The 25,004-nt window shown below is 39.3% G+C and overlaps 2 protein-coding genes and 1 pseudogene across 4 annotated transcripts in view; 1 reads left to right on the top strand and 2 right to left on the bottom strand.

The window, feature by feature from the left end:
- The window catches only part of NUDT13 (nudix (nucleoside diphosphate linked moiety X)-type motif 13), a 19,115-nt gene extending 10,726 nt beyond the window's left edge, over positions 1-8,389 (top strand). Inside the window, exons 4-9 of one of the 2 annotated variants that reach the window (XM_010852272.1) lie at positions 939-1,073; positions 2,060-2,166; positions 3,655-3,780; positions 3,899-4,010; positions 5,011-5,165; positions 6,260-8,389. In XM_010852272.1, coding sequence (XP_010850574.1) covers positions 939-1,073; positions 2,060-2,166; positions 3,655-3,780; positions 3,899-4,010; positions 5,011-5,165; positions 6,260-6,460 — 836 coding nt within the window. In that variant the 3' untranslated portion in view covers positions 6,461-8,389. The remainder of the gene's footprint in view (positions 1-938; positions 1,074-2,059; positions 2,167-3,654; positions 3,781-3,898; positions 4,011-5,010; positions 5,166-6,259) is intronic. The other variant, XM_010852273.1, reaches the window with a different exon arrangement.
- A 194-nt stretch (positions 8,390-8,583) lies between these two features.
- Positions 8,584-25,004, bottom strand: part of ECD (ecdysoneless homolog (Drosophila)) — a 29,072-nt gene continuing 12,651 nt past the window's right edge. For both annotated transcript variants that reach the window (XM_010852275.1, XM_010852274.1), the window contains exons 8-14: positions 24,416-24,541; positions 22,519-22,604; positions 14,121-14,227; positions 13,804-13,987; positions 11,239-11,306; positions 9,479-9,693; positions 8,584-8,869 (exon numbers count right to left, since the gene is read on the bottom strand). In XM_010852275.1, the coding sequence (XP_010850577.1) occupies positions 8,639-8,869; positions 9,479-9,693; positions 11,239-11,306; positions 13,804-13,987; positions 14,121-14,227; positions 22,519-22,604; positions 24,416-24,541 (1,017 nt within the window). In that variant the 3' untranslated portion in view covers positions 8,584-8,638. The remainder of the gene's footprint in view (positions 8,870-9,478; positions 9,694-11,238; positions 11,307-13,803; positions 13,988-14,120; positions 14,228-22,518; positions 22,605-24,415; positions 24,542-25,004) is intronic.
- On the bottom strand, positions 11,314-13,678 carry LOC104997539 (annotated as a pseudogene).

Below are 25,004 nucleotides of genomic sequence, written 5' to 3' on the forward strand. Positions count from 1 at the left end.
GCACCCCGTAAAGTCAGAGGTGTAGGTGAAAGCACAAAGCAGAAAGTAGGCAGACTCTGGTTTTGGGGGTAGATGCTCGAGAATTTCCAGGGAGACTCCTGAGGCTTGATCCCGCCTTTGCATATGCCAAGCCTCCTTCCTCAAGACCTTTGCCAGGGGCGGAGCTCGCTCCCCGCAGGTTGCCGTTTCCTTCTCCAGGGGATCTTCCCGATCCAGGGATCAAACCCGCATCGCCTACATTGCAGGCAGGTTCTTTACCACTTGTGCCACCTGGGAAGCCCTGTGTCACGATATGCCAACTTCTAAACACAGTGCCAGGGCCAGATTATGCACTGCATATGTTGGAATACTTTGCTAGTTTCTGGCAGTACATAAGTATATGAGGATGTTTATCACAAGGTACTAAACATTATTTGGAGATTAGCAATGCAATCTTGTATTATGAACAAATAAATATGACTCCTTCATGCACAGAACAGATTTTATCCCAATATAGCACTTGTCTTTACAGACCAGGATCTCAGATGAGGAGTCTACCCTGGCCCATAAAAGCAGCATAATCTGGAGATGAAATTGTAGAACTGCTTTGGTCTACCATTTTAAGTATGACACTTTTTTTTTTTTCAGTGCTTTAGTAAGTTAACTATGATGTGTCTTTAAAACTAGGGGATATGCCCCTTTCATGATATAATCATAGAGTAATACAGGATTACACAGAAAGAATTCCTTTAAATTCTTCAGATTGTTGATGGAGGCCAACGGAGGTTAAGTGAGTAGGTCATAATTACACAGCTAATTAGCATGCAGGCAGTGGCTGGGAGCCAGGTGTGCCTACTTCAAGTTGAAGTAGATGGTTTCTGATAAGTCTAGTATGGCTCCTGTGGCTTAATTAAAACCCTGTGTTCCCCCCCCCCCCTTTCTCCTTTTGTATTTCTTAGAGTTGGAAAGGCTCCTGAGTAAGTTTGGACAAGACTCACAAATACTAGAAGATTCCGTGCTAATTGGATGCTCAGAAGAGCAAGAAGCATGGTTTGCTCTGGATCTAGGTCTAAATAGCTCTTCTTCCATAAATGGTACATAACATTATTCCTAATGGACACTTCCCAGTGGTTCTTAGGCTTTGGGACTCCACATGATAAAATTTCAAAGAACATGTTAAGAATACAAAACAACCTCAGTTTTTAAGTTGTTGTTCAGTCGCTAAGTCATGTCTGACTCTTTGCGACTCTCCTGTGACTGCAACACGCCAGGCTTCCCTGTCCTTCACTGTATCCGGGAGTTTGCTCAGACTCATGTCCACTGAGTCGGTGAAGCCATCCAATCATAAGCACTTAAGTAAGAACATTAAAAAATACTACCATCTACTATCATCATTACATAAAGGATATTTTTTAATGCTTTCTTTCTCAACTCTATGGTGGTACACAGATGTTTATGATATTATTCTCTCTACCTTCATGTATTTTGTATATCTTAAGAAGAAAGAAATGTTTTAAAATTCATGACATTATTATTTGTCTTATCAATATAGGTGAATAAACACATTACCCTGGAGTAGCTCTGAGTCTTCAGACTTGCATTTGCGAACTGGTTTGCTAGAGCTTGTGACCCTTATAAAGCCTTCTGTCTCCATTTTAGGGCATCAGCTGTGAATACAATGATGCTGGAATGAGGTTTAGATAGGGGCTCAAAGGTCCACTTTCATCTTTTTTCCAGGGATAGTGTGTGGCTAGTGCAAATGTCCTTATTGCCCCAAAGAGGATCTTGGGAAACACTATGCTCTAATGTTTCCCAAATCTGCCTGAATATAAGAATCTCCTGGTGCTTGTTAAAAAAAAAAAAAAAAGATTTCTGGGCCTCACTCATCTGCTATTCAGAATCTCCAGGTAGGGGCTTGAGAACTTGAATATTTTTTTATTCTTCCTAGTTGAGTGGCTAGTCGAGTGGCAAACTCATTAGGTGAGTTTGGGAAACACTCTTCTAACAAGATATACTAGAGAGGGTACCCGAGGTAAAGTCTGACGTTTGTTTCATTTCATTCTCTTTTCTAATATTTTAGCTTCCTTACAGAAAGCTGAAATAGAGACAGCCCTCCAGGGGTCTTTCATTAAGCTGACAAAGGCTCTCTTTGAGCTGAATGTGAAGGATGCCTCCTTGCTGTCCACGGTAAATTGATTTCTTGGTTCTGTAGGAAATTTAGTGAAGTAGTGTATATGGGAGGAGAAGGCAATGGCACCCCACTCCAGTACTCTTGCCTGGAAAATCCCATGGACGGAGGAGCCTGGTAGGCTGCAGTCCATGGGGTCACTGAGGGTCGGACGTGACTGAGTGACTTCACTTTGACTTTTCACTTTCATGCCTTGGAGAAGGAAATGGCAACCCACTCCAGTGTTCTTGCCTGGAGAATCCCAGGGACGGGGGAGCCTGGTGGGCTGCCGTCTATGGGGTCGCAGAGTCGGACACGACTGAAGCGACGTAGCAGCAGCAGTGTATAAGGGAAAGACTTGATTTCTTTTTTGCAGATCATAGACTTTGGAGAAAGGACACTGTGTTTCTTCTTCTTTTACCCTGTTTTTGTCAGTACCATTTTCTCCTAAGTGTGTATAGATCTATGGCACTATGATCTATAGGCCTTATAAACATTTTTAATGACCCACAGCATGACATACATATGGTGAGAAGTTACTCTACATTGCCCTAATGACTTTTTCTCCACCTTTGGATTTCACTTGCCGAAATGGCTTTTGACTGTCCATTTAATTGGGCTTCCCAGGTGGCACTAGTGATAAAGAACCCAGCTACTCATGCAGGAGAATGAGAGACTCAGGCTCGGTCCCTGGGTCAGGAAGATTCCCCTGGCAGAGGGCATGGCAACCCACTCAAATTGCCTGGAGAATCCCATGAACAGAGGAGCCTGGCAGGCTATGGTCCCTAGGGTTGCAAAGAGACAGACACGTCGGCAGTGACTTAGCATAGCACAGTACAGCACAGCTGATTAATACTGTTGTGTCAGTTTCAGTAGTACAACAAAGTGATTCAGACATATATATATACACATATCTATTCTTTTTCAAATTCTTTTCCCAGTTCAGTTGTTATATAATATTGGATTGTCCGTTTAAGTTAAAGAGCTATCTCTAAACATTTTTTATTTGCAAAAAAATTCCAGACTTTTTGGGGAGTACATATTGAGGTGTTTTGTTGCTGTTGTTGTTCAGTCACTCAGTCGTGTCCAACTCTTTGCGACCCCATGGACTGTAGCCCGCCTGGCTCTTCTGTCCATTCTTCTAAGAATCATGTAATTCTCCAGGTAAGAATACTGGAGTTGGTTGCCATTTAATTATATAGAAAATGTTTTCTTTTTAAGCTGTGTAATAAGTACACAGGTGTTTATTCTGATACTTTAAAAAAATAATTCATAATACATTTAAAATATGCTTTTTTAAAAAAAAATTCATACTTAAAATGACAGAGGACTATGTTCAGAGAATTTCCTTTATTTTAAAGTTCAAATAATTAATAACCATTTAAAGTAGGTGAGCTGGAAAGGGAATGGCAGTCCCTTTGAGTTGCTCTAAATATTAGCCCCAGCACCATTACAGATGAAACCCACATTCCCTCCAAACGGTACCAAGTCCATCTTTGTATTCCTAGGCGCAGGCTCTTCTCCGTTGGCATGATGCTCATCAGTTCTGCAGCAGAAGTGGGCAGCCCACCAAGAAGAATGTGTCTGGCAGTAAGCGTGTGTGCCCTTCCAATAACATCATCTATTATCCACAGGTAAGCCTTGCTTTAAAAGGACAATAATCCGGCCAAAAGGCTTCCCTTAGTTACCCATTACGTGGTTTCATTAACGGGCCCTAAAGCCCTGCTGTCTGTTTCCGTCCCCTTTCCCTAGGTGGCACCTGTGGTGATCACTCTGGTGTCAGATGGAACTCGATGCCTGCTTGTCCGCCAGAGTTCCTTTCCCAAGGGAATGTATTCTGCCTTGGCAGGTTTTTGTGATATAGGTAAGGAATTTAGGCATATACAGATAACACTGAAGGAAATGAAAGCTTATCAATAAAATATATATATATATATATTTTTTTTTTGCTGCACTGGGTCTCCGTTGCTGTACTCCAGCTTTCTCTAGTTGTGGTGGATGGGCTTCTCATTGAGGTGGCTTCTCTTGTTGCAGAACAGGACTCTAGGCCACACGGGCTCAGTAGCTGTGGCGGGTGGGCTCGGGAGTTGCAGCTTGCAGGCTCGAGAGCCCGGGCTTAGTAGTTGTGGCACTTAGTTGCCCTGCAGCGTGTTGAATCTTCTCAAACCAGGGACTGAACCCGTGTCCCCTGCATTGGCAGATGGATTCTCAACCACTGGACCACAAGGAATGTTCAATAGTTACGTATTTTCTTATTGCCAGAGTACTTGGAATCTCAAGCACATTTTCTGTTATATCAAGAAAACTACCTTCTGGCACTATAATTTCCCAATATTTTATAGGCAAATTTTCAAATATAAGCATAATTGGTAGATTTATACTGTCAACACCCATATACTCACCACCTAAATTCGATAATTACTATGCTTATTTTATCACAAATCTGTTCATTCTTCCATCCATCCATTAATCGATCTTATTTTCTGATGCATAGATTGCAGACATTAATATACTTCCTCCTAAATATTTCAGCATACATATTAATATTCTATTAACTAAAATTTAACATTTATTTACAGGCTGTTTTTTCCTCAGCCTATTGCAATAAAATCGGCAATTAAAAAGCTGAGGACAGCAGTAGCCTTTCCGACTCTTATTTTGTGTAACAAACATAGCAGGTTCAAGAACTGGCAGTTTGATACCCAACTCCAGATTTGATTCCTGGTGTAAAGACTCAGAGATTTAGGCCTTTCCCAAGAGTATTTCCTTGATTTTGAAGTCACTTTTATGCTCCTTTTGAAAATGGGCATCTGCATCACCCTTCCTGCTACAGGGCTATCCTGAATTAATCTGAGTACTTGTAGGTGAAAGTCTGGAAGAGACTGTCCGGAGAGAAATTGCAGAAGAGGTGGGATTGGAGGTGGACAGACTGCATTACTCTGCATCCCAGCATTGGCCCTTTCCTAACAGCACACTCATGATTGCTTGTCATGCAACCGTGAAACCAGGGCAGACAGAGGTAAGTTCTGGTGCTCTCCTTACGACATATCCTTTGCCTCATCCAAGCTGGCCCACAGTTACCCACTAAACACCTGCCTCGTCCAGCACTGTCTAGATTATACAAAGATGTGTAAAATAGGATTTATGCCTTTAAGGAATTTACAATCTTATAAGCAAATTCATCATAAAAATTAGGAATGTCAACATGAGCACCATTCTTCCTTGTATATATATCTCAATCATGAGACAATTTACCTTTCGTCATCAGGAAATTAACAATGTTTTACACTGAGTAGGCACACAATAAATATATAAAAGTTAATGACTGATTTCAGAATTGGTCTTATAGTTCAAGTCAGTCAGGATGTTGGGGACTAATAATATAAAATCACAGGAACTTCTGACTGAAAGGGACTTAGATGTTGTCTTATCCAACCTCATCTTGCTCTTTCATAAGTCTTAACAGATTGTGATGTGTTCCCTCTTTGCTGAAGTCTGCCTATTGTGTGCTTTGGTTTCTATACAATAATATCTAACCTATCTCAGTTTCTGTAATAAACTGTGGATGCAGTTTGCATTATTTTGCTTCCTGCAAGGAGGATACTGTGCTTTTGACTATCATTAACACTTACCTTTTAAAGAAGAGTAACACTTTTATGTTTCCTTTTTAGTTATATAATCATCTAGGCACAAAAGGAAACAGTATTATTCATAACTTACATTCAGTGTTAACCACTTTTTTTTTTGGCTGCACTGCATGGCTCGCAGGATCTTAGTTTCCCGACCAAGGATTGAACCGGGGACATGACAGTGAAAGCACAAAGTCCTAACCACTAGACTGTTAGGAAACCCCCAACCCACTCTTAATACTTTGCTATTTGAACTTCCACGATTTTTTTTCATGCGTGTGTGTTTTAATATCTAAAAAATATACTTAACTCTCTTCCCTTAATTATGGTTATTTTGCTTCTGGACATTATCTAGAATCTCCCAGTGAATAAATCCAGATACCATCTTCTAAGATTGCTCAGTTCTGGAACATCTTCTCACCCTTGGCCATTGTACTCTAAGTAGCTTCTAACTTTATATCCTATTTTCCCTTATGCCTTTCAGCTCCAGGTGAACTTGAGAGAACTAGAAGCAGCTGCCTGGTTCAGTCGTGATGAGGTGGCCACAGTCCTGAGGAGAAACAACCCATCTAATCAACAACAGAGTGGGGCTGTCCCATTCTGGTTGCCCCCCAAGTTAGCCATTGCCCACCAACTGATAAAGGAGTGGGTGGAAAAACCGACCTGTTCTCCCCTGCCTGCTTAGCTCAGATCAGGCCACCTGATCAGATAACTCCCTCCTCACGATCTAAGAGGGGCACATCAGAGAACAACTGATGAACAGGAGGTGACAAAGCCCATCCCAGGCCAACCTTGTAAGGCAGAACAGATGGTGAGCCTACAGCAGGACACATCTGCCAGTGTTAACAGAGTTCCTAACCACAGGCAATCAAAAATGCCAAACCCGATCAGATAACACAAGTCAAAGCAAAAGTTGAATAGTTTGGATCCAGGCCCGTGTTCACTCATTTTCTCCTGTGCTGTGGAAGCAAACATCTTCTGACATGTGGCTTATCAATGCTGGATTTACACTAACTGCCAAAATGTGCCTGGTATAGTTTCAGTTCAAATTTTATCTTAGTATTAAAAATATATAGCAGATCTCAACTCAGTTACTTTTTATGTTCACAGAATTTTAAAAAGTAGCACAACATTTTTGAATTTGCATAGAGGTAATTGTTTTATATAGTTAAATAAAAGTCGTATTTCCTTAAGTCCTTCATCCCAGGAAAGCAGGAATTAAGGTCTTCCTCAAGGTGCTCTGTAATAAATCAGATACAGGGATGTTCTGCTGGTAACTGCATGCCAGCGGGGCTCAAGTGGGTAAGTCAATTGAACCATTTCTTGAGTTTTATGGGATAAACTAAATTTAGGATTTCTCGTCATTCATATATGCCATTCTGTACCTTATCACAGGAGAAAAGCACTGATCTGGAGGAAATGAAATACATTTCTGGCCTCTGTTCAGATGTATTTTTCTATCTTATGAAGTGAGGAAACTGTAGAAAGCGAGAATTGACGGTGGGAGGGAGGGAACTATTAGTGTGAAGTCTGTGTAATGACTAAAGCAGTGTTGGGAAGAAATGCTGTTAGAAGTCTGAGAAGAATAGCTGAGGCAAGAGTCGTATGTTCAGGTACTTTTAGGCAACTAACTAGTGATTAAAGACACTAGTGCCAGAGACCCTAAGATGATTCACACGCCCAAGTCCCACAGGACTAAGTAAAACAGACTCTAGAACTAGAGAGGATGAAGCACTGAATTTCCTTTTGATTCTAAAGGCTGGGATCAATACTCTCACCACTGCCAGCACACCATCACTGCTTTGGGAAAATCAAACTGCTGTCATCGGGAAATGCTGAAGGATAATATGTGATGGGACTCGATTGTCCTGTTGAGATTGGCAGCTTGCCCTGACCTGGGCTGAACCCGGCACACAGAAGGGAAAAAACACTCTAGAAAGAGAGGTCCTGAGATTTCTTCATATCTTGCAGCTAGAAGAAAACAGTTCAGGGTCCGTGAGTAGTACCGCCTCCCAATGTTTTCTACCTCTATGTGGGTGTGTTTGTGACCACATGTGTACATACCCCCAATCTGAAAATACTGATAGAAAGTGGAGTGTACAGAATTCCTGGTTATGAGTTTCTCAACTTACCACGAAGTAACTGTTTACTTTTGGATTAACGTGTTGTTTTGGAAAAGAAAAAATCAGAGTAGTTAATAGGAGGAGCTGCAACATTGAACTTTGTTTCCCAGCAGTGACTGGAAAAAGTGCTTTGCTTCTTAGAATTCCAAGGATAACTGAGAGCAGAGGCAAAAGAGGGCAGGGTGGGCTGGGGTCCTAAAAAATGGCAGATAAATAAAAGAAACTTTGGTACAGGGCTTACCTGACTGGAGAATATTTTTGTGGCACTGAATCATGAAGGTGCTAAGAATAAAAAGAACCTGATGGGTCCTTGAAGAAGAATAGCAAAAACAGGTAGAACATTCAATTATTTGACACCAGAGGGAGACTGACTCAAGGTCGTTCCCGGTAACTGGAATAAAAAGCAGCTCATTCATTTCTTATGTTTGCCAGTCTACCTTCCTACCTCTACCCAGTGTTTAATCCCGAATAAAGATAAACAATGTTCCAAACATAGAGTGTGTAAGTCTTATCTCAAGGGCTTGATTCTCTTTCTTCTGCTGATTTCAAAACCTTGCATGCACCCCAGAGTTGAGATCACAAAAGACTTGTGCAAAGAGGGCAACCTTTGGGGCTCATAGAGAAGTTAACCTATGAACTTGAAGAAAACATTTTTACTAGATGAGTAATCAAAACTAGAAATGAGCACAGTCAGACTCAATATTTATTCAAGAAGAAAAAAGAGAGGCTAGGTTGGCTGGCTAATCCTTCGTTGGCTTACTTGTGGGTCTGTGATCAGCGTTGTCAGGCAGCTGCACACCCATGCTTTGTAAAAGGTTGGAAGCAGGTCCTGCCAGGCCAGCTTGGGAACTATAGGACTCTAATATGTTGGAAACCAGGTTCAGGTCTACATCCACTGGCGTCATAACAGATCCTCCTGTGCCAGAATCTTCTTCCTCTGGATTGTCATTGGTAGTCTGGGATAGAGGTTCCTTGTTCATGGAAGGAAAAGAAAGTCAGACTAGGTTGGATGGTAGTTACAATAAAAAGCAACAACGTAAAGTTGAGTTACGTATTAGAAAGGAAATTCCATTCTTGATAGAAAATGAAGTCTAATAATAAACTATGTAATTTAACAAACACATTAAAATCTGGTTCCAAAGATTATAGCATACTTCTTCCTAGGAAAAGTTTCTACAAATTAAATGGATTCCTTCCCAATTTTGAAATAGCCCAAGGGAGATAACCAGAGGTAAGGAGATACATTTATAGCTTGCCTAAGAGATTTAAAAGAAATAAACAGGAAAAAATGAATGTTTAAAAATAAATAAATAAAACAGAATCTGAAATTTTCTCTAAGTGAAAGAAGCTAGATTTCTTTCCTACCCACATGTAACACAGAATAAGCAGTATAATTAAGCTTATGTTTAAGAAAATAATCTTTCATCCAACCAGAGTTAGGAAAAAATTAACCTTATTCAAATCAAAAGATCAAATTCAAATCACAAAAAATTACCACAAATGCAAAAGAAAAACTAAGATAAAATAGTTTTAGCTGTCCTTTATACTAGACTCAAAAGGGAAAGAGTTTGAACATATACCATTTGCTTCTGGGTGGTGAAACTTTTGGCAATGCTGGTATGTGCTAGTTCCTGGTCCATCTGGGCCATGTATGACTTGAGATCATCCAGAGTCCCTTTTACAGATGCTTCTTCTCCAGCCTCCTGTGTTTCAAGATCCACGTCATCATCGCTGTCTAAACATTCAGAGTCTTCCTCATCCAGATCATCAGAGTCTGACTCATGGGACTTTGAACCTACACAGACCCCAACACAGAAACAGTCACTCGGTACATTTTTTTTGGCATGACTATACTAAATTCTTTTGAGATCAAAAGAATTAGAATATTCTCTGGAAAAAAAAAAAAGTGAATATACATAGTCAAAGTACTTCAGAAAAATCCCCTCCAGAAAATGATACTGCTGGCAGACATTTGCAGAAAAGTACACAGGCTAGGCTGAAAGATTCTTTTTTTTTTTAGGTGAATTCAATTGATTAAAAATTTTTACTTAAGAAATTTTAAAACTACATAATACATGAATACATTCTGATGTAAACATTCAAGTTATATAGAGTTATTGTCTCACATTTCATTCTCTTTCCAGAGTTAAACATCTTTTAACAATTCAATGGGTACCCAGACCTTCATTTATGTAATTCTGTTTGTGTCTGTATGTGTATACAAAATATTTTTTACATAGATACATTGAACTATGGTTTGTCTTTCTATTTATTTATATATCTTGGAGGTCCTTTGCTGTCAAAACACATAAATGGACCTCATTCTTCACTAAGGCTCTATTATACTTCATGAAATGAATGTACTATGATTTTTTTGGTGGGGGGTAAAACTGTACTATAACCCAGTTTTTGCTACTACAGTGTTGCAATCACCACCTTAGCACACACAGCTTTTTCATGAGGTAAATTCCTGGAAGTGAAATAGCAAAGTCAAAGGTTATGAACATTCTGGATACCAAACTGCCTTGAGAAAAGACAACTTAGACCTCCATCTCCACAGCTGGACAGTGCTCCTTTCTCCCACACTTGAGGAAACTGATTATTACCAACCTTTAAAATTTTTCCTAATATGATGGGCCAAAAAAATAATTCTTACTTTTATTGTATACTTACTTGTTTACTAGAAAGAGTTAACTATTTTCAAATATTTATTGATTATATTTATTCTTCAAGACACTGCCTGTTTATATCCTTTGTTGATTTTTTCTTAATTGGGCTATTTGTTTTTTTTTTATTTTAGTAGTATATAAGTGCTGTTGTGCTTAGTCGCTCAGTTGTGTCCGACTCTTTCCGACCCCATCGACTGTAGCCGGCCAGGCTCCTCTGTCCATGGGGATTCTCCAAGCAAGAATACTGGAGTGGGTGGCCATGCCCTCCTCCAGGACACCTTCCCAACCCAGGGATCGAACCCAGTCTCCTGCATTGCAGGCGGATTCTTCACTGTCTGAGCCACCAGGGAAGCCCAGTATGTAAGTGCAGGATGTTTAAAAGAGAAAAAAAAAGAACAATGTAATATTCGAGCCCATGTAAAACCCTATCTAAACACACAGCATTCATTCACTCAACAAAGATTTAATGAGCAGCAACTACTACGCCGGGCACTAAGCAAGGCATCTTCTGCAAAATTAGTTGGTAGGGCAATAATTAATAGTTGAAAGCAACTCAAAATCACATGCACACACACAAAACAAAATACAAATGAGATCCAATGCTCCAAAGTTCTAGCAATCTCTATACAACTTACAGTTGCAAAATCAAAATCAACATCACTGTAACTCACCTAAAATCTTATCAAAATAATTAAGAAAAGAATCTGCATCAAAAGTGATTGGAGCCTCAGAAGGTTCTCTGTAAGATTAAAGGAAAAAGACAATTTATCCCAAACAAAACTCCTTGAAACTTTGTCTAAATTGGTGCCGTTCTTAGGCACACTACCAGAGATATACTTTCAAAGGAGGCAGAGCAAGGAAAATTGTAGTTTAAATTTTAAAAACCATTAGGCTTACTGATCTTGTAGGGCAATAGAAATGGGAAAGATACAAGAAATAAAAGTAAAAATTGCACTTTGATTATGCACATTTTTAACTTATGCTGATTTAGGGATCTGCCAACCTACCACCTCCCATAAGATATATCTAGCATTAGCAAAAGAAGCTATTTATCCAAATTCATTTAAATAAAGTCTATCTTTTTAAGAACCAAACCTTTAAACATAAAAAAGATCAAACCTTCCCTATCCCTGCTGTCTTAAAGAGAGAATACTGAACATAAATTTTAATCTTATGAAGCTAATGAGCATCAACACTAATAAAGATGTATTTGGCTGGGCAAGGAACAATTCCATCTACCTTTCTCCCCCTATTACTTGCCAAATGTAACACCTCTTGTTCTCTGTTATTATTTCTTCCTCTGATAAACACTTTCATCCTCCTCTTTTTTGTAGCATTTACTTTATTATATAAAGTTATTTAAAACAGTACATTTTCTTTATTATACATGAAAATTCACAAACAGATGTCTTTTCTATCAAATCCTTATTCTTTCTCCATTGTCAAAAATCTTAATTTTTCATTCCTGCTAGATTTTTCTTCCTTGGTAATTCTTTTTGTTACCCCGCTGAAATATTTCTCATGGAAGGAATTATGACCTTGGTATAGCAGAAAGTGATCACTCAGCAAATGTGAATACTGGTCCCAGTTCTCAAATTCCTTCACCTTTTCCATTGTTATCAAGCGCCTTGATGTGTGACTGGAAAGCTTCTGCTTGCAGTTGCTGATGAGTTTCAAGCAGAGGTGCCAGGGTACCATCTGCTCGGTGTATACTGGTAACCAATAGACGAGTCTTCCACCTAATACGAGGGTCTCTGCTGAGAACTTTAACAGGTCAAAAAACATATCACACAGATAACTCAAAGAAACAGGAACGTGGCTTTCTGGACATTTCCTATTCCCTTTGGTACTTCCTTCTGTGAACCTGTTCTTGTAGATTCTCTAATACCATATGGAGGATCAGTCATGATTGCATCAAAATAAGTACCCTTCTTCCAGGAAGGTTTAGAAACCAGGACATCAAGGTAATACTTCTCTAAACCATACTGATGAAGATTTGCCCTAAACCAAACTGATGAAGATGTTTTCATCCGGTCCTCTCCATTTCCAGTTTTTCCTACTAGCCTTTCCCAAGCCATGAACAGTATTGCAGTCTACGCCTGTCCCATATACGTACGCACCAAAATGAGCAGAAGCGATCAAAAGGCCACCTGGTCCAACAGATGGATCAAATACAGTATCCTTTGTTTTCACTTTTCCATGGTTGGCCATGATGAATGATAAACCAGCATCCATGCTTGTATTTCAAATAAAGTGTCTCTTTTTGACACTGTATGACTCAGTAAGCTCTCTGTGTTCATCTGCAATCCATCTCCCAAGATAAATATTATGTGGATTCTCAGGGATGTGGTTTGGGTCCAAACCATAATCCTCCAAAATAGAGAATATATGTTGTGGCTTCTTTAAACTCACTTTCCCTTCAGACGACAGAAATTGAAGTGCATCTATTCATCTGACTTTTTCTTCTTGTGTCAAGGTTTTATTAAATGTGTGAATCTTTATTTTATATGTAGAATCTGAATGCAGAAATAGAACCATCTTCTCAACAGGGTAGCTTTTAAGAGAACTTTCAGCTCCTCCGGACACTTTCCATGACCCCATAGTTCAAGTACAGACTTGGCACACACAGAAAAATTAAGTTTCTGGCAATATCTTCAAAGGGAATGCTAAGAATCCAAAAAGGAGACTTTCCATAAGTTTCCTGACTACTGGTGAACTAACCTCCAAAAAATGAAAGCAAAGACTTTATCTCCGAAAGGCGGAACTCCAGGTGTTCCTGTGCCATGAGCAGAAGATAACCTGTTCAAGGTACCCGGCAGTGCTTATCCTCCTCTTTCGAGTGTGAAGCTTCCAATCTACTTGAGGGTACAAGATCAGATGTCTGATCCTGATGAGAGCTAGATGTTAAAAGTCCATAATATTCTGAGTAAAAGCCTAAAAAGTAAAGAATATGGTTGCCCTCCACAGCTCTGGGGCAGTGGCCTTTAGATCTGAGTGATCTCTGTGGCTTACTTCACGGATCATAATCAGGTTATCAGAAATTTGACTCCAGATAAGTAAGCTATCATAGTACTAGGTACCAAAAGAGGAAGACAAAGTATTGAAAATCATTTACTGAAAAAAAAAAAAAAATTAAAGAAAAGAAAAAAAAAACAAAACATAGAACTGGCAATGATTGGATGATGCCAACATAGAACCTCTAACTATTTAGATAATTACACTTTAACAGAAATTACCGAGGCAGCTCTGCTCCTTTGTGGGTTGAGACTTTGGATATGAAAGCTTTCATGCTCTCTGAGACTTGAGTTAAGTCATAGTTCTCCTCCTGCCCCTTGGAAATGGGCTCTGGCTCTTTTTTGCCAGCAGCTTCCTGCAGCAGCTGGTCCAGCTGATCTGGTGAGAGATCTAACCACCGTTCATCTGAAAAAGAAGGGTGACACTGCCATACTATACTCACATGACACAGGTGTACTCTCAGTGAAGTACCCTCTGAGACTTGGTGGGATGTTTTACTTCTTTCTAACTCCGTGCTCTATCCTGGCCCATCACTTACCATCTTCTGGGGGAAGATAAGCTTCTTCTTTCTTAAGCTCTTCTATATCAAATGGTATTGTCTGCAATAACGTTAAGATTTCTTCACCTGGGCTCATAGCATGAGAGCTATAAAAAAATCAAAGACATGGGTATTTAATGAGAACTTAGAATAATAACCACAAAAACAGAGTATTTTAAAGTTGGAAAGGATTATCTAGTTTAATTTGTTTTGAAACATTTGTTCAAGATACTGAATCCTTCCTCTCAAAATTTCACCAGGAACTCAAAATATAAAAAGAGCTCAAAGAAAAACTGCTCTGAGGAGTTCTCTGGGGGTCCAGTGGTTAGGGCTTGGTTCTTTCACAGCCATGACCCCTGGTTCAATTCCTGATTAGAGAATGAGGATCCCACAGCCTCACAGCACAGCCAAACCAACAAAAAGTCCAAAAAGTAAAGAAAAGAGAAACTGCTTTGCAAAAAAAGAAACCATCAACAAAATGAAAAGACAACCTAAAGAACAGGAGAAAATATTCACTAACCATATATATGATATGGGGTTAATAGTCAAAATATATAAAAGAACTCATTAATAGCTAAAAAACCCCAAGTTATCTGATTCAAAAATGGTCAGAGAAAATGAACAGACATTTTTCCAAAGAAGATACACAAATGCCAAGAAAAGGTGCTCAACATCAACTAGTCATCAGGGAAATGCAAATAAAAATCACAGAGAGATATTGCCTCACACCTGTCAGAATATTTATCATTAAAAAGAAAAGAGAGATCAAGCATTGGCAAGAATGTGGAGAAAAGGGAACCCTTGTGCACTGTTGGTGGGAATGCAAATTGGTACCACCACTATGGAATACAGTAGGGAGGTTTCTCAAAAATTAAAAATAGAGCTACCATACGACTTAGCAATCCCACTTCTGGGTATTTATCCAAAGGAAATGAAAACAAAATCTCAAAGAGATGTCAGCATCCCCGTGTTCACTGCAGTGTTATTCACAGTTAGCCAAGACTGGAAACAACCTATGTGTCACAAACAGATAACTGGATAAAGATGTGGTGTAGATGGATGAATGGATAGACAGATAAATTCACAGAGACAGAGATATACATGGGCTTCCCAGGTGGCACTAGTGGTAAAGAGCTTGTCTGCCAATGCAGGAGATGTAAGAGATGCAGGTTCAGTCCCTGGGTCAGGAAGATCCCCTGGAGAAAGGCACAGCAGCCCACTCCAGTATTCTTGCCTGGAGAATCCCATGGACAGAGGAGCCTGGCAGGCTACAGTCCACGGGATCACACAGAGCTGGACACGACTGAAGCAATTTAGCACACACACATTGGAGAGATGTATATATACTGGATATACACTGGAATGTATATATCTACACACACTGGAATGTAATGGAATATTATTTAGCCATGAGAGAGAAAGAAACCTTGTCATTTGCAACAACATGGATGCACTTTGAAGGCATTATGCTGAATGGAATAAGCTAGATAGAGAAAGTTAAATACTGCATGATATCACTTATATGTGGAATCTAAAAAAAAAAAGAAAGTCAACCTCATGGAAATGGAGAATAAAAATGGTTGCCAGTGACTAAGGGGTGATGGAAATAAGCACAAAAATCCTGGAAAAAGGATTCAAACTTTCAGCTGTAAAGTAAATACAGTCATAGGATCTAATGTGAAACATGGTTACTATAGTTGATAACACTATTGTGTAAATGAAATATTCTAAGAGAGTAAATATTAAACGTTCTCACATACACACAAAATATAAATATGTGAGGTGAAGAATCTGTTAATTAACTAGGTGGTGGGACTCTTTTTCATAATGTATAGGTATATCAAATCACCTAAGTGTCTTACAGTTTTGTCAATTATACCTCAAACTAAAAAGAACCCTGAAAGATTGCTTTGACTGAAATGGAGGCTGGAGGCTCAGAGACCTGCTCATCTTGCCTTCCCCTTTGCTCTGCAGCAGGCTCCATGGAACACCATCATGAAGCTGCTGATTTAGTGTAACTCTTTCAATTTATATATATCATATTATGAGGAAATGAAAACCCAGAAGAAAGTATGCACAAAAATAAATCTATCATGTATTAAATGCTAGGCTACCACTTCAAATACATTTTCTTATTTACTATTACAATTACTATTACAAGGAGGTAATAATCCTGTATTACAAAGGAGAAACTCAGAGCCCAGTGAGTTTCTACAACTTAAGGTCATTGAGTTGAACAGAGCAAAGGCTTGAAATCAAGTCTTCTGATACTATTTTGTGCTCCTCTTACTATAAACTGATAGGGAAATACACACAGAGATGATTTATATGACAAGTGAGCTATTTTATGATGGTGATGTGATTTGTTATATAAGTTTATAGAACTCTGTCTTAACTATTTATAATGGAACAAACCAAGTTATATAATGGACTTGCATAAATTTAATAAACATTTGCATACCTTGCTGAATCATGTGGGTAACAGGGAATTATCCCTACTCTGTAATATGCAAATATTGCAGAGAAAAGAAATATACACAAATAATTATGATAAAAACATATAAAGACACACAGAAATACCAAATGGTTCAAAGAATCATAGGAAAAGGTAATTACATTCACTGGGTGGAGACAGAGAAATTAAAAAAAAAAAAAGAGCTAATGGAAGAAGCTGAGTTAGCCCTTAAAGAATCAAGAGGATTTTGATGGGTAAGACAGGATAGAGAAGCTAGGTAAGGGGAAAAACGAGCATTTGTATAGAGGTGGGGAGTGAGGAACATGTTCAGAGAGAGCAAACGGGTTCAGTTTGGCTTAAGGGTGAAATCTGAGGCTGAACAGATGGACTGACGAGTACAACGAGGCTGAAAAGGCTAAGTTTAGACTCAGTGAAGTAAGGAGTGAGTGATCACTGATGGCTTCTTTGTTATTTTTAATTTTTGCTTTATGAGATTAAAATAATATAGATAAGTCAAAAAGGTAATATAGCCTTACCACCCAGAATTAAAATACTGCTAATATTTACCTCTAGTCTAAATATATGATTACATTGATAAATTTAACATAAAAACCAAACTAGTAATATATGTGCTGGTGGTGTTCAGTCGTGTCCAACTCTTTGTGATCCCATGGACTGCAGCTTGCCAGGCTCCTCTGTTCACAGAATTTTCCAGGCAAGAATACTGGAATGGGTTGCCACTTTCTCCTCCTCCAGGGGATCTTCCCAACCCAGAGATCTAATCTGTATCTCCTGCAATGGCAGGTGAATTCTTTAAGCACGTACTTTAAAAAATATATGATAGATAAAGTTAGTATTCCCTTTGATGATCAACACTATCAGTTCCAGTCTGTTTCTCTGCTGCCCAAAAGTGACAGCTCTCACGAGAACCTTCCTGGGCCACTGAAGTGAGTGAGTAAGAGAACACTGAGTGTTCTCTTCTGAGTGAGTAAGAGAACACTGTTTTCTTTACCAGACATGTTATTCCCTTGATACCATTCCCTCAGTATCACCTGTCTGCCTCAATCCCTGACATTCTTAGATCTCATTTGAAAGAAAACCTCCTCGGAAAGGTCTCCCTGGTCAACCTTCCTAGAAGAGCAGCCCTTACATCTCTCTCCCTAAACACTGCCTTTTCTTCAAAGTACTACTTACCATCTGTCATCATATAATGGTTTATTGTCTTTCTCCTACACTAGTATGCAGCTCCACGGGGCAGGGAGAATTCGGGTTCACTTGTATTCCCAGTGCCCAGAATAGGGCCTGGCACATAGGAGATAATAAATACTTACTGACTGAATGAAGATATATGTATCTATAATATTTAGTATTTTGTGTATTTTTACAATTTATATCCATAGCACCTACATTTTACTTGTATTTTTCATTCAACATTGTATTTTTAAAATCTATTCATTTAGACCAGTGATTCTCAACCAGTGACAATTTGGCAACATTTGGTAATATTTTTGGTTGTCACAATCGGTGGGGAGTGGGGAGTCAGTCCTAGGGGAATTTACTGAGTAGAGGTCAGAGACGTTGCTTTATCTTACAATGCACAGGACAGTTCCCCACAGCAAAGAACCATCTGGTCCAAAGTGTCAATAGTGTCAAGGTTGAGAAATTATGACTTAGATTTATGGATATTTATATAATCTCTGGTTAACTAATGGATAATAAGCCAACATATACACACACTGAAATTCATTTATCTATTATTGGTGGACACTTCCATTGTTTGTAATTATTCACTATTACAATCTTTAATAATTTTTAAGAGAGGGAAGTAACATGATTACAGATATATTTCAAGCAGATTCTCCTGGCTCTGATGGTTGAATTGGAAGAGAAGAGTCACTAGAGGCTGAGAAATAAGTTTAGGTGTAGCTATAATCCCACGCATGGGGGAGCCTGGTGGGCTGCACTCCATGGGGTCGCAAAGAGTTGGACACGACTGGGAGACTTCACTTTCACTTTTTGCTTTCATGCATTGGAGAAAGAAATGGCAACCCACTCCAGTGTTCTTGCCTGGAGAATCCCAGGGACGGGGGAGCCTTGTGGGCTGCCATCTATGGGGTCGCACAGAGTTGGACACGACTGAAGTGACTCAGCAGCAGTGGCAGCAGCATAGTTCAGTATGGTTCACTTATGGTAGAAAGTGAAGAACTAAAGAGTCTCTTGATGAAAGTGAAAGAGGAGAATGAAAAAGTTTGCTTAAAGCTCAACAGTCAGAAAACTAAGATCATGGCAACTGGTCGCATCACTTTATGTCAAATAGATGGGGAAACAGTGGAAACAGTGGCAGATTTCATTTTTTGGGGCTCCAAAATCACTGCAGATGGTGACTGTAGCCATGAAATTAAAACACACTTACTCCTTGGAAGGAAAGTTATGACCAACCTAGACAGCATATTAAAAAGCAGAAACAAAAAAATAAAATAAAATAAAAATAAAAAGCAGACATTACTTTGCTGACAAAGGTCTGTCTAGTCAAGGGTATGGTTTTTCCAGTAGTCATGTATAGATGTGAGAGTTGGACTATAAAGAAAGCTGAGTGCTGAAGAATTGAAGCTTTTGAACTGTGGTGCTGGAGAAGACTCTTGAGAGTCCCTTAGACTGCAAGGAGATCCAACTAGCCCATCCTAAAGGAGATCAGTCCTGGGTGTTCACTGGAAGCACTGATGTTGAAGCTGAAACTCTAATACTTTGGCCACCTGATGTGAAGAGCTGACTCATTTGAAAAGACCCTGATGCTGGGAAAGATTGAGGGCAGGAGGAGAAGGGGACAACAGAGGATGAGATGGTTGGATGGCATCACCGACTCAATGGACATGAGTTTGGGTGCGTTCCGGGAGTTGGTGTTGGACAGGGAGGCTTGGCGTGCTGCAGCTCGTGGGGTCACAAAGAGTCGGACACGACTGAGTAGTTGACTGAACTGAACCGATAGTTCAATAACTAAATAGAGTATCTAGCCAGGCAGTAAGGTAAAAGAATGTAAGACACAAGATAATAGTGAACAGTATCTAAGGACTGGATCCAAGGACAGCCAGGAGATCTGGGTGATAAGAAGGATGGTGGTACAATTAAAAAGACAGCAGGAAACAGCCGAAGATATTAATTCAGCTAATAAAAACAAAGCAAACAAACAGAAGCTTTAGGAGCCAAGAGCAGGTCTCGAGAGAGATGTGAGCTTGGTTTTGAACTGCAGAGAAGTCATTCTGGTTGGTGAACGAGAGTTTCTCCTACAACACTCATGAAAATGTTGGATATTGAAGCTATTTGTAATAAGTAAATTAGGGTCCATTTGCTAAAACGCTGTGCAGCTATTTAAAAATACACTTTATCAAAACATTTTAAGGTCATGGGAAAATGTAAGATTACAACGAGTAAAAATTATGAACAAGATACATAATTTCTTGATAATGTAAAATTTTTTAAACAAGTCAATTGGTTATGGGGAATAATAATCCTGGAAGGCAGTAAATCAGAAGAATAATAATAGTGGCTAATTCATGATATACATTGGAATAATAGTAGCTTAGTCATGATATAAATTTTTCCCTCTTACATTTTTCTCTATTTGCCATCTGAATGAGTGTTACTTGTATAATAATAAAAGACATTGTTATTTAAAAAGAACTACCAAACCCTCAATCTATCTTATTTCATGGGAGAATAAGATAGCCCTAAATCTCCTACATGAGTCTCTCTAATTTCTTAACTTCTCTTCAACCTAAGATTATAACGTAATGCTGTTCCAACAGGGGAGTGGTCTTCTAGAGGTGACAAGATTCATCTGGGGGAGATTCCCCTAACTATGAGAGCCACCTCCTTTACTTTCTTTCCCGAGTTTCCTTAAAACATACCCTAAGAAGGCATCCTCTTTTCCACAAATTACTGCCGTAAAATTGATGAGAATGGGACAAAGGCACCCCTGCTGCTGCTGCTGCTAAGTCGCTTCAGTCGTGTCCGACTCTGTGCGACCCCACAGACGGCAGCCCACCAGGCTCCCCTGTCCCTAGACGCTTACAGAAGAGTGGAAAAAAGTGTTAGCCATTCAGTTGTATCCGACCCTGCGATCACATGGACTGCAGCCCATCAGGGCTCCTCTGTCCAGAATTCTCCAGGCAAGAATACACAAGAATAAAGACTGCTGTAAAGTCATTACTATCTCACAGATACTGAGGTTAGAGTTCTCTCGCCATCAATTTTGCTTCATACAATCTTTAAGTAACATTTTATTACACACATATGTGATGTTTGAGATGTTGGCAAAACAAGTGGGGTTCAAAACCAGTTCAGTTTGAGAAAAAAAGCCCAACAGCAAAACAAAACACACATCTACACACAACTGGGAACCTTCTGAGCCACAACATTTACAAAGTTATTTCTTTCACGTTATTTAATAGCTTTCTGAAAACCAGTTCAGTTTGAGAAAAAAAGCCCAACAGCAAAACAAAACACACATCTACACACAACTGGGGACCTTCTGAGCCACAACATTTACAAAGTTATTTCTTTCACGTTATTTAATAGCTTTCTGCTACGTCACTTCAGTCGTGTCCGACTCTGTGCAACCCCATAGACAGCAGCCCACCAGGCTCCCCCATCCCTGGGATTCTCCAGGCAAGAACACTGGGGTGGGTTGCCATTTCCTTCTCCAATGCATGAAAGTGAAAAGTGAAAGTGAAGTCGCTCAGTTGTGTCCAATTCTTAGCTTTAAGTATCTCAAATTCAGTTTTGCAGACATAAACTGAATTTTTTCCAGTGCTCAAATTCTGACCTTCGATTCCTCAGCCCAATAAACCCTTCTGCAGAAGCTCCATTATCCTTGGGCCATATTGACTAGACGTGCCCTCAACGGACAAGTCAGACAAAAGGGACTTTCTTCTTTCAAGCATCCTATTCCCTCTGATTTTTGCTTGCTTTTTTCTCCAGTGTCTTCAAATAACTGTTTTTTTTTTTTTTTTAATATTCTGTCCAGTGTTATCACTGCAATTAGCAGGGGGTTAGTCTGATATGTTACTCCAGTATTACCAGAACTGAAACTCAACTTTATCGAATTTTAAAGGGCAGCCATTTTCTTCCATGTGGCTTCCCTCATAACTCAGTAGGTAAAAGAATTTGCCTGCAATGCAGAAGACGTGGGTTCGAGTCCTTGGTCAGCAAGATCCCCTGGAGAAGGAAATGGCAACCCACTCCAGTATTCCTGCCTGGGAATCCCATAAACATAGGAGCCTGGCAGGCTACAGTCCATGGGTCGCAAGAGTTGGACACGACTTAGTGACTAATCTACCACCATTTTCTTTCAACCCTGTGCTCATTTCTTTCTTCCCCCAGAAAACATATGGCAGGTTAGAATGAGCTATGATTTGGAAGCTGAATGCCTGCTTCATCCTGTGTTTCAGATCCACCTAAAAAAGCTGAACACAGCCCAGCGTTCCCACAGAAATTAAGCATGTGGCTCATTAACAGAATCCGTGAGCTCAAATCCCTAGGCCTGTCATTTTGACCTGTGTAACCTTTGGCAGATTACATAACCTCTCTTAGATTCAGTTTCTCAGCTGTGGATAGGGAAAATAACAATTATATCTATTTCAAAGGGCTTTAAGAGGGGTTTAAATGAGTTAGTGGCCTAAGCTTTGTAAGTACTCAACATACATTAGCCATTATATGATGATGATGAAGGTGGTGGTGGTGGTGGTGGTAATGGCTACAAGTGCCAGAAAACTCCCATAACAACACCTCCTGTCTTGACATCAGCTTCTTCAGTAGTCATGAGTCCTGCCATTAACAGTTTAAATATAGAAACTCCAATATGTGCAGCCATCTCAGGAGTAAGTAACTCCTTAACTTGTGGAAAGTTATCACTCTGCTGCCCTGTTTGGGTAGAGATAAACTCACCTTTCTGGCCGATTTACAGAGAGCTGGAAGTAGTTCTTGGCCATTTCTAGCCTTTCCTGGTACTGAACAGAACCTTCCATCAGTCCCTAAAAAAATAATAATGCCCATCAGAACCTGGTATAGATGGCATCATTAAAATAACCTGCTCACCAGCAACTTCCAGGGAGGCAGTATACAATACTGTAATATATTGTACAAAAAGCATGAGGCCTGACTCCTCGTCCTTGTTTTCTCATGGATGTAGTTTCTCCAAAAAAGGGACTAGGCTAAACGTGATAGGACCTCATCCTTTTCACCATTTAAGGGCCTCTTTCCAATTTGGGAGGTTTTCTATCATTTTCTATTATTTATTAATAACTTGTTATAAAGAAACAATTGATTAACCAGCAATTAATTTATAAAACAAAGTACAAATAGAGCTCAAAAAATAGCATAACCCTAACCTTAACTATCATTTCTACCTTTCACAGGCATGTTTATGATGGCATTTATGCTTAATACTTCTTTAACAATATATAAGCAGTTTTCCCTACCACTACACAATCTTTAAAATTATCATATTCTTAAGGACTTTTCTACTTCTTGGATGTTTCCTTAAAGTGTAGATTATTTAACATAAAGCTTCCCTGTTTGCAAGGCAGGAACAGAGGCACAGACGTAGAGGATGACTTATGAACGTGGAGGGGAAGGCAAGGACAGGAGAAACTGAGACAGCAGCGCTGACACGTATACACTGCTATGTGTGAAACAGACAGCTACTGGGAAGCTGCTGTTCAGCACCGGCAGCTCAGCTCTGTGCTCTGCGATAACCTACAGGGGGTGGGGTTGTGCGGAGGAGGGAGGTTTAGGAGGAGGGACATACATATACTTATAGCTGATTCATGCATTGCACAGCAGAAACACAACATTGTAACGCAATTATCTTCCAATTAAAAATAATAATAAAATAAAGTGAAGGTTCCAAGTTTGAACTTCTGTACAATTCTTTGAATACAGTATCAAATTACTTTCCAGTTAAGGTTGCAACTATTACAACGTTATCAGCAATGTATAGGTGTACTATTTTCACTATATTCTCAACAGCACTGAATATCTTTCGTATGCTTTTTACTATTGTGTTAAAATACATATCTTTACTACGTGTGAGAGTGATTATTTTAAGAGAAATTTACTAGTTCCCTTTTCGTAATTTTTTTTTTTGGAGCAGAGTTGCTTTATACTGTTGTGTACGTCATTGTACAGCAAAGTGAATCAGCCATACATCTCCATACATCCCCTTTCTCTGGGATTTCCTTTCCATTTAGGTCATGTAATTTTTTAATCTATGTTTTTGCTAATTTTTCTATTTGGCGTCCTCATGTTTGCTTCATAGATTTGCACAAGTTATTCATCTGATACAAATAATAACTTTTATCACTTTGTATAGATGTTATTCGGAGAAGGCAATGGCACCCCACTCCGGTACTCTTGCCTGGAAAATCCCATAGACAGAGGAGCCTGGTCGGCTGCAGTCCATGACGTCACTAAGAGTCCAACACGACTGAGCAACTTCACTTTCACTTTTATGCATTGGAGAAGGAAATGGCAACCCACTCCAGTGTTCTTGCCTGGAGAATCCCAGACACAGGGGAGCCTTGGTGGGCTGCCGTCTATGGGGTCGCAGAGTCGGAAATGACTGAAGCGACATAGCAGCAGCAGCAGCAGCATAGATGTTATTAATTTTTCTAAAATATTAGAAACAATTTATAGACACTCCCTTATTACCACCAAACTAGAATGGTCCCTTTTAACTCTAGTTCTTACATTTATGTCACACATTAAATATGGACCTAACACCAGATCACTGGCTTGATTTTGCCTAGACTATACAGTTTAAAGAGTGCATAGTAAGTCCTACCTTAAAGTAATCATTCTTTTTCAGACTTTCAAGGAAGCCAGCCCAGAGTGGTGACGTAGTCACAAGGGATTTGGAGTCAGAAAAATGTGGGCTACATTTGGAGCATAAGATCTCAAATCCATGAGCCTACATGGAAAAGACAGAATTTTTATTATTAGGTTACTTTCTTTCCATTTAACCACTCTCAAGAACTAGGTGACTGGACATATGGGTATGTGAACATTTATACTAGTCTTTAAATTTTATGAAAAAAATATGACTTTAATTCCAAGTTTCTTAATCTCTACAGATTACTAAAAATTATAAAGGGGAAGCAAATAACAGAAAACAAAAAATTCTTACTTTCCTGAAAGAGATTTCTCTTCTCACTGATTAAAAAACTAGAAATTTAAACTTGCTTCTTGCTTGCTTAAAAAAGGTTGCAAAAGGTTTCTTGTCTAACACAATTATAAATGAATTAAGCATGGTCTTAGGAATAGTAAAGGGAGGGAATCACTTCATTTTAAGAGTCTTTTGATTAAAAAATATAATAAATGCACAAGGCAAAATAATTCTAATAGGGAGCTTCCCTGATTACTCTGGAGAAAAC

This window comes from Bison bison, unplaced genomic scaffold (assembly GCF_000754665.1).
Source record: "Bison bison bison isolate TAMUID 2011002044 unplaced genomic scaffold, Bison_UMD1.0 scf7180017864309, whole genome shotgun sequence".
NCBI classification, from domain to species: Eukaryota; Metazoa; Chordata; class Mammalia; order Artiodactyla; family Bovidae; genus Bison; species Bison bison.